We start from the raw sequence: 9,205 nt of genomic DNA, 5'->3' as shown, positions 1-9,205 counted from the left end.
AATCATAGAATATAAGAGAGTTTAAAACGATCACGGAGTCTCAATTCAAGGCAGCTGCAGATTGGCAATGCCCAGGGTCAGGTTCCTACTACAACCCCAACTACCTATCTACTTGGGTATATGCATTCTATGTTGATGTATAAATCTTGCAAGATGTCCCAGTAGAACTCATGATTCAAGTTTAGAAAGTTCATAATTTCAATAAATACTTCTTTTTTAGTGACCATTTTATTTTTATATATCAAGAACATTTTACAAACACCTTTAGGATTTTAAAAAGATTATATTTTCTTTAAAAAGGATTTGTATTTCACAATTTTTTTTCTCTTAAAGAGAGGTTTGATAGAATTGGCAATTAAGAAATGACAAAAACTTTATTACAAACTATATTTACTAAATCTTTAAGTATTGAATTTGTAGAGGGTAATTCTACGGCCCTCATGGAAAGTTAGGGGCATAGTTATAATTTTAGAAATTGATAGAATGATTATGGATTTTAAACAAATTGCTTTGAATATTTGGAATGTTAATTATGATTTGGCCCTTAGCTCAGCTTTTGAGTTCTCTTTTTAGTCTAAATGAACTGAAGGAAAAGGAAGGGGCAAGGAAAACTGTTGAGGCTAAAATTTGGGTTTGACAGATGTAGGTGGATGTGAAGAAGATCAACAAGATGCATTCTCTCTTTATCCTTTTACAACAATTGCTATTTTTTTTTTTATTTTAAAGAAAAGAAATTGGGTATGTGAAAATATAGTTCTTGATTTTTAAGCTCATGAACTTATCTACTGGCACAATATATTTTGGAATTCTTGAGCTAGAAAGTAAAGTTTATGAAAGTGAACTCCAATAGATATTTATGAAGGTGAAAAAATGATAGTAACCTATGTTCTCTAAAATGATATTTATTCTTGCTACTTGATCTGTTACCTTCTATATGAAGGTTTGGACATGCAATAGGTCAAAAGCTGTCCTAAAAAAAGCACTAGTTTTTACAAGTTAAGGGGCAGTGTTGACAGATCAATTAAGAATCCTTGTATGATAGAGAAGTCAAGGTTTGATTATTAGCTTATTTTCAAATTTAGAAAATTTCCTATTTTTCCATGTAATTCCGATTCTTTCATTCCTTAAGTAGTTATTTTTCTATTATTTGTAGGCACCCATAAAGATGGTATGTATTTATTATTCAAAATACATTAATACATATTGATAGAAGAAGTTTCGGTTTACAAGAAGAACCTAGATTGAATGTTCCATTAAGTTATTAACAAATTTTTTGTTTCTAGTTGTGAATGAAATTATAAATATGATAACCATTATTATTTTTACAGCACAAGGGTCTTGATCTTTATTTTTGCGAAGAAAACATAAATCTTCAAAAGAAGATTTATTTGGAGAGAAAACAACTGCATTCTACTTTTTTTTTTCGAAGAGAGTATATTAGCAGTTTTTGGATAGTTATAAAACTTTCAGAATCTGTTATCTCTATTTCTTTATTTATTTATTTTTGTTCATTTATATTATGTCGAGTTTAGTTGGGTGAGCCTACTTGGGCACTCAACCCATTTTCAACATTGATTAGTTTGAAATTGTTCATTAACTAGCATAGTAAATTATACACACTCGCAACATTTCATGTATATAACACCTCATTTACCTTGATTTATCAATAAAAGTGCCTTAAGCATTTTGTAAGTTTTGCAAGAAAAATAAGGGCAAAAGATGGCTAAAATGTGACACTTTGGAAGGATTAGCAATCTTAGAAGGAAGATGTCTTAATACCCCCTTAATTTTGCTTCAAAAACCACAAAAAAAAATGCTTTGATTGGCTAAGAGCCTAGCAACTTCCATGCTTTTTCTCAATCTTTCAAACCTAAATAGCCTCGTGACCTTCCTAACTCTCTCTTTCTTAATTCCTTACTCGCCCTCTCTTTCCATTAGTAGAGATTTGAACTTTAAATCACTAAATTTCACCCACGCCTTCCCATTCCCATCCTTCATCTCTTATTTCTCTTCGAGTATAGCTCACTAAGATAATTGTCAATGCATTGGGAGGTGAATCAAAGTTGCTATACAAGCTCCAACTACCATGGCATGCATGACACCGGACAAGCATGGAAGGTCACCTTGTGTTTTCGTTGTTGAAGATTAGCAAGGTAAAGAGACACTCTAGTTGTCTTCTTAGTTGACTGTCTTCCTACCTTAGCTTTTTCTGCTATAAATATCAATCATGAAGGGAGCAATGAATGTAGTTAGAAAGTAAATAAGAGAAAGCGGGGTTAATGGAAGCTTAGTTAGGTGGTGTTTGTTTTTTTACTTAATTCTAAATAGAACCTTAATGCTTAATAGTGTTAAATATTAGGTTGTTTGTTTTTGTAGTATTTTATTTCTATTAAGTATTAAAAAGTAAAAAAAACCAATATGTTATTTTTTCTAATTAGAAAAAGTTACATATTTTTGCTTTTTCTATTTAGTAAAAAGTTTATAATAAGTCATGAAAAAGTAAAAAAACAAATAACCTAAATTCTAAAACTAAATTACTTTCAGCAAAAAGCCAAAAAAACAAACACCACCTTAGATTTTTTTTCTTTAACAATAAGGCACAATCATCTCATTGATCGAAATGACCACTTAATTCTTTTATGCAAAAAAGTTCAATTGTCATGTTTTGAAATTTTTTTCCTCCTTTTCATTTTTAGTTACTATTAGGATCATATGTTGATGCATAGTTCTTTATGTCAAGTGGAAAATTCTCCCTTACTTAAGTTTACTGGCAGTAGAGTAAATGAGGGAATTAAGTGAGGTGAGTGAGTGATTTCCTTCTTCATTGGGTCTAAGTTATAGAGCCACAATTCTTGAGGTTGATTTCAGGTTAGTTGAGAAAAATTTCTCCATTATTATCATCACACACCGCTAGTGCTTGAGGAGATGGTGGACGGTAGAGTGATAACCATACCCAAATATCCCTATGAATATTTTGGACTGATATGGCGAAAGCCCTTCTAGTGGCATTTATCATAGATGTCACAACATTTGCACTGAGGAAACAAGAAAATGAAAGTAGGAACTCTCTCATTCTCTATGATTAATTTTTAGTCAATTGATTGCTCATTTTAATCACTAAGAATTTAGAGAACTTTCTCCTCTTATTTTCTTTAATACACCACATTTCAACTCTTCTTTCTCAAGATTTGAGAGTAGTATTCTAAGCCACAAAATTTGACTTCAACCATGTTTTTATCTAGGGTTTTAGTCCAACCATGTTCTTAAAGCAAGAATTTGCTTTGTGAATTTCATGGTTAAAACCAATCAAAACCTTTGAAAAAGTTTGACTTCAACGAGGCTTAGAGAAGTATGATCATGGTAGTTTGAAGCCTAGGTCAATTTAGGTTAGGTACATAAGGATTTCCTCCTCAAAATTCATATGGAAAGTTGTTAAAAGAAAAAGAAAAAAAAAATCCTAAATCTAGTCTCTTACAAGTTTTAAGGTCTTCACTTTGGTTGAAAAACTTCTCTACAACTTCGTTTACAAACGCAAAGATTAAAAAGATTGAAATTGACATTAATTAATTTGGATTTGCGTGTACGTGTCAAATAGTTCAACCTGATCAAACACTTGTCAATCAATGACAATAAAATTCAAAGTCAATCGAACTCCAAGAATTAGACACATGTTAAAGGTTAAGTTACGATTTAGTCAATAAAAAAAAAGGTTATTTAATTAAAAGGGCCTCTCAAAATCTAATTTTTGAAATTTAACCTCCTACTATTTTTTGGTATTATTTGGACAAAATTACCCTCACTATATTTTTGTAAAAATAATCATTTCTTTTAAAATCAACATATAAATACTTGAAATAGAAAATGACATTTATGTCAAAAATGAGTTATTTTTTCAAAAAAAAAAAAGAAAAAAGAAAAAACATAGAATGAAACAAAGACCCCGATTTGTAAACATAAAACATCACTATGTGAAACCGCTGTTTCCATTCCTTAAATGAAACTAAAACCGCTACTTGAATGGGTTTCCTGAATTGACATCAATAGGCGCTAGCGCTGGTGGCGGGTCTTGAGTGAAGCAGCGGAGAAAAGGAGGGAAAAAGGCAGGGAAAAGGGTGTCCACCATTTCAGAAGGTACTCTCTTCCTCTGGAGTTTGGTTTCCCATCAAAACTCTGCTGAGAGATTGTTTGGTTGGGATTTTGGAAGCGATTTTCTTGCTCCCCAAAGCAAAAAATTGCTCTCTTTCTTTCTTTTTTTTCGTTCTTAAAAGCAAGAAAAACACTTCCACCACGCCAAAATTGGATTGATTTGAAATGGGCGTCCGGTGGAATGGCTTGGGAACTTTGATTTGCTTGTGTTTTGCAGTTGAATTGCCCTGGCTGTGGATCACAGGTGATTTTGACAGACTCTGAAACTCTGGTTTGGATTTTCTTGCAGTTATTGTCGTTGTCGTCTTGTCTTTTCCTTCTCTTTTTCCTCTTTTTATTTTTATTTTTTGATTTTTTTATTTTGACTCTGCTTTGGTTGATGGGGATGGACCAGGGTCTCAATGCATGTTAAGGCAAATGGACCTAGATTTGCATTCACATGTTTGATTTGCTATGACTACTTTTTTTTTTTTTTTTAATTGAATTTTTTCCAATTATGCTTTCTATGTGAATATCAGTTGGGAAATTTGTTATTCTGGGAATGCCAATTGTGTTTTATTTCACACAGAAGCTGCAAAAGAATTAGGAAAGTGAATGAACGCCATTGAGCTAATGTTTGGTATGTAAACACATATAAATTGTTTAATCTGAAGGAAAGAAATGGACTTTTTCTTTTTCGGTTTTCTTTTCATGAATTGGATGCTCAACAATGATTTATCCTTTAACAATTTGCAGCATCTACTGCATGCTGTATATAATCTAATAATATGTATCTCACCATGCACATGGCTCACACTTTGCATTGCATTCAAGTGTAAATGTTTCAAGCATTGCTGATATAATAGCTTTTTCAGTGGTTGTGAGTGCAAATGCTAGAGTATGGCTAGGGGGAGTGTCACACTGTTGTGTTACTGGAATGGGAAGAAGACAAAAGGAGAACATGGCATTGCTTACGAAGGCGCTGCTCCAAGGCCCATCAGGGTTAACCATGGAATAACCCACAATGAGTTGTTGGATAAGATGTACACTATTAGTGGGTTTGACAGAAAGCAGTTTGAACTGAAAATCATGTGCAGGTATCCAGTAACATTAATGGAATATATAGCTGTGCCAATAGAGGATGATCAGTCAGTAGATCTTATGTTGGAAGTGCCATGCAATCCTGGAGTGCATTGTGTAGAAATTTATTTGGAACAAGTGCCGATTCGCATTGATAGTCAAGCAAATACAACACAGGAGGACATGTTTAATCCAGGGCCTATTGATGGTTCTGTGCTTGTGCTACAGCATGAGCACAGATCTGGAGCAATTTGGACAGGACAAGTTAGTAGTGTATTGTTTACTTCATTGATTCTATAAAAATGTACTCTAAATTGATGGCTGTACTTTATATAACCCTGCAGAATCGCAACATTTTGACATGTAGACAGAGGTTGGCCAGATTTATGCGGGAGTGGCCTCTAGATCATCGTGTGCGTCCATACATCATCCAAGCTGGATTCTATGGGGTATACAGAGTTGGATTTATACAGTTGGACTGGACATTAATTACAGCTTTAGTAGAGAGATGGCGACAGGAGACCCACACCTTCCATCTTGCTGTGGGTGAGAGCACTATCACTCTACAAGACACAGCAGTATTATTGGGCCTTCGAGTACATGGTGATCCAGTTACCGGCACCACTGATGTACAGTGGCCTAACCTGTGCGAGGAGTTGTTGGGGAGGAGACCTGATGGCAATTCTCTTCAGGGGTCAGCTCTCAAACTTAGTTGGTTACGGATGCATTTCTTGCAGCCACCTTCAGATGCAGACGATCTTATAGTGCAACAGTATGCCAGGGCGTATATCTTGGCATTGATAGGTGGTGCCCTCTTTGCAGATAAGTCAGGATCAGATGTCCAGTTAATATTTTTGCCCTTACTTAGGGATTTTGTGGCTGCGGGACGACTGAGTTGGGGTAGTGCCACGTTGGCCCACTTATATCGAGAGCTCTGTCGAGCCAGTAAGGCAGGGGCATCAGAAATTGCTGGCCCTCTTATACTTCTACAGGTATATATTATGTGTTCTAATCATGTTATGAATTTGTGTTACACTTAAAGCATGGTTACACATAAATAATATGCATAGTCTTCTTATTAAGTTAATAGCTGTTATAGCTATGGGCATGGGAGCGATTGCATGTTGGTCGGCCTGAAAAACGAGTTTCCCGGAGTCAACATATGGTTATACCAAGGGGGGAGTGTGTAGGGGCAGAACCACCATTTTTGGATGTTGCAGATGGGGCAGTCATCAATGATCAAACATTACCTGTGGATCCATTAGGATGCATGTATGGTACCATGTTGCTGAAATCCTATGACTTTATCTGCTTATATAACAATTTATTCAAAATAACTAACATGCATTGAATGTAGGTGGCGGGTTCCTTTGTCTCGCATCCAGAATCCCCATGGTGTGTTAATGCTCTATAGGGATCAGCTTGATCAGCAAAAGGATGATCAGGTCAGTCAATAAAGACTAATCTCTTTTTTATCAATTTTATGCATGCATGTATTGGCTCACACTTTTTTTTTTTCAATCACTATACAACCAGATGATATGGCAGCCATATACACAAGAAATACTTTCACAGTTACCAGAAATATGCACTGCAGACCAGCATGTGTGGCGAACAGTGGCACCACTTATTTGCTTTGATATTGTTGAGTGGCATCATCCTGATCGAGTTCTTCGTCAATTTGGTTTTCGCCAGGGGATTCCTAGACCTTGCGATACCAATCTAAAACTCCATTCTATTGACAGGCGAGGAAGACATGACTATTGTTGGTGGCAGTATCATGCTCAGTACATTGATCTATGGGCAGCACGTGAACAGAGTATTGTGTCAGGCGAGCCAGAGCAACAACCAATGTCTCATTATGATCCATACATGGAGTGGTACCGTAGCATTACTCGTCGATTTGTTACTCCTCTTGCTGACAGATCAAATACGGGCTTTCAGCCTACAGCAGTGACCACACACTTACTTGTATGGCTTGTTTGAACCCATTGTTTTGTGTATATGTTTTTGTTATTACTCAAAATCATGAGATTATTTGTTTTTGAAATTACAGGTTCAGAGCTTGACTAATATTCATAAACAGTGTGGCATGACGGTCAGTGCTTTCAACAGTGATGATGCACATAGTGCATTGATAAATATCCAAACCATTTGTAGTGATGTCTTGCGCTTGATTGGTGAAGGTCGCCAGCTTGAGGTAGCACACAAACTTGCACCTCCACCTCCAAGTGTGGCCAGAGAACCTGTTAGACAGCAATGTCGAGGTAGAGCTCGTGGTGGAAGGCATGGCATAATACACCCTGCAGCAGTTTCATCCTTAGTTTCACCAGCCACACTTGCGATATCACTACCTGATGCTTCTGTAAAAGCAAGAGATGATAAGCCATTTTTAGCACCATCTCTGGCAGCAATGTCAGCATCAGCAGCCTCACCAAAACCACAAACTCCATCAGATCCTGACTCCATTGAGGGCCCATCACGGGTTGCTCAGGAGGTTGCTTCTTCTATTCTCTCTACAACAATTACGGTTTCTTCAATTAGAAAGCGAAGTCGAGGTAGAGGTAGTAGCAAAGGTCATTTGTGTGGTCCAACAGAAAATGTAGGAATACCCATAGTAATTCCAGTAGACAGGTCATCGTCACAACCACCGCCATCCCCAAGAGTAGCATCAAAAGCAACGGTAAGACTAGAGGGGCTAGCTCAGGTCACCCAGGGGGCTGCTTCAACACCTCTTGCTGAATTAGCATCGCTAGCTACTCCATTAGACACAGCACCATCACCCTCTATGGTATTATCAGAAGCAATGACATCATCAACTACAGTAGACATCAACCCTATTGAGGGGCTATCTGAAGTCATTGACAAGAGTGCAGCTACACCTCCCCCTACCTCAGCATCACCTTCAGATGATTTCATTGAGGGCATGTCTCGGTCTACTCAGGTGGCTGCATTAGCACCTCCCCCTACTGCAGCAACACCTTTGGTCATTTCAGCAAACGTGGCTCCGCTGTCACCATCAGCAGTAGCATCAGAAGCAGTGGTATCATCAATAGCCCCACCTCCATCAGTTATCAGTTCCATTGAGGGGCCATCCCAAGTCACTAAGAATGCTGCATCAGCACCTTCCCCTATCAGAGTTACAGCTCCACCAAGTGAAGGACAAGGCAGAGGCAAAGTAGTCCGGGTTGATCTAACCAAGACCATGCCAACATCCTCTGCAATGCCATCAGATCCACCAGCTTCACTCCTGAATATAATAAGTAAGAGAGCAAAACACCTTTGACTTTATGTTCCTGTAGGATGAGAGAGCAATTCCCTGTTGTTTATTGTACTTATCCTGATACCTAACTACCTAGGGGTTTTGTATCTTTTATCTGAAATGGATTTGTATTTCACCACATTGCATATGATGTCAATATACATGTGTAGGTTGTTTAATTTGTCCAAAGTTCAAACGAATTGATTAAAAGGGCACACAACTAGTTCTTTAGTTGAATCATGATGACTAGGAAGTGGGGAAACAACTGTTTTGCCAACCATCAGAGCAACATCCTGTCTCTGAAAGTCGCAAGGCCTCCAGATGTTCTCTCCTCTCCCCTGCTTTCTTTCCCAACAGTCCTATCTTGAAGTTGCAGCAATGTTTTTATGCAGTTCTTTCCCAAAAGATTTACTATGGCCATCGTGAACTGATGATGCAGAAATGGTATTTAGATTGCACGGCCATTGTGAATTGATGATGCAGAACTGGTGCTTAGAGCACCTGCAAGAGATCTTTTACCAACATATTTGCCTTAACCGCATTTTGCAACTACTCACATCTCCTCACACACACTGGCTTACATCACTTGCTAATCATTTTGGCTGCACATTCATGTCTAGCGTATTTGGCATCAGAAGATGAAGTCAGGATGAAGACAGCAAAATTATGGATAGTTCAGATTTGGCACTATTTTAGTAGTTATGTTCAGTGATTTTAAAAAGTCTATTATTAGTGTGC

General features: G+C 37.1%; 1 protein-coding gene across 2 annotated transcripts; it reads left to right on the top strand.

The window, feature by feature from the left end:
* Positions 1–3,980: 3,980 nt before the first annotated feature.
* Positions 3,981–8,646, top strand: LOC104879179 (serine/threonine-protein phosphatase 7 long form homolog). 2 transcript variants are annotated; one of them, XM_010651073.3, is made up of 8 exons: positions 3,981–4,131; positions 4,364–4,390; positions 5,001–5,469; positions 5,550–6,197; positions 6,305–6,477; positions 6,563–6,650; positions 6,742–7,176; positions 7,262–8,646. In XM_010651073.3, the coding sequence occupies exons 3-8, from the start codon at positions 5,026–5,028 to the stop codon at positions 8,489–8,491; spliced, it is 3,018 nt and encodes a 1,005-aa protein (XP_010649375.1). In that variant the 5' UTR covers positions 3,981–4,131; positions 4,364–4,390; positions 5,001–5,025; the 3' UTR covers positions 8,492–8,646. The 2 variants fall into 2 exon arrangements, with proteins under 2 accessions (XP_010649375.1, XP_010649373.1); XM_010651071.2 differs by lacking the exon at positions 4,364–4,390.
* The last annotated feature ends 559 nt before the right edge of the window (positions 8,647–9,205 follow it).

The sequence above is a fragment of the Vitis vinifera genome, chromosome 4 (assembly GCF_030704535.1).
Source record: "Vitis vinifera cultivar Pinot Noir 40024 chromosome 4, ASM3070453v1".
Classification (NCBI taxonomy): Eukaryota; Viridiplantae; Streptophyta; class Magnoliopsida; order Vitales; family Vitaceae; genus Vitis; species Vitis vinifera.
Note: the sequence above shows the minus strand (reverse complement) of the source record. Positions and strands in the feature narration are given on the sequence as shown.

Excerpts from the sequence above, each read along its gene's own strand:
- LOC104879179 (XM_010651071.2), top strand. The coding sequence starts at position 5,026 with ATGGCTAGGGGGAGTGTCACACTGTTGTGTTACTGGAATGGGAAGAAG. Across the intron at positions 6,198-6,304 it reads GCCCTCTTATACTTCTACAG|CTATGGGCATGGGAGCGATT; the intron begins GTATATATTATG and ends TAGCTGTTATAG. Across the intron at positions 6,651-6,741 it reads ATCAGCAAAAGGATGATCAG|ATGATATGGCAGCCATATAC; the intron begins GTCAGTCAATAA and ends CTATACAACCAG.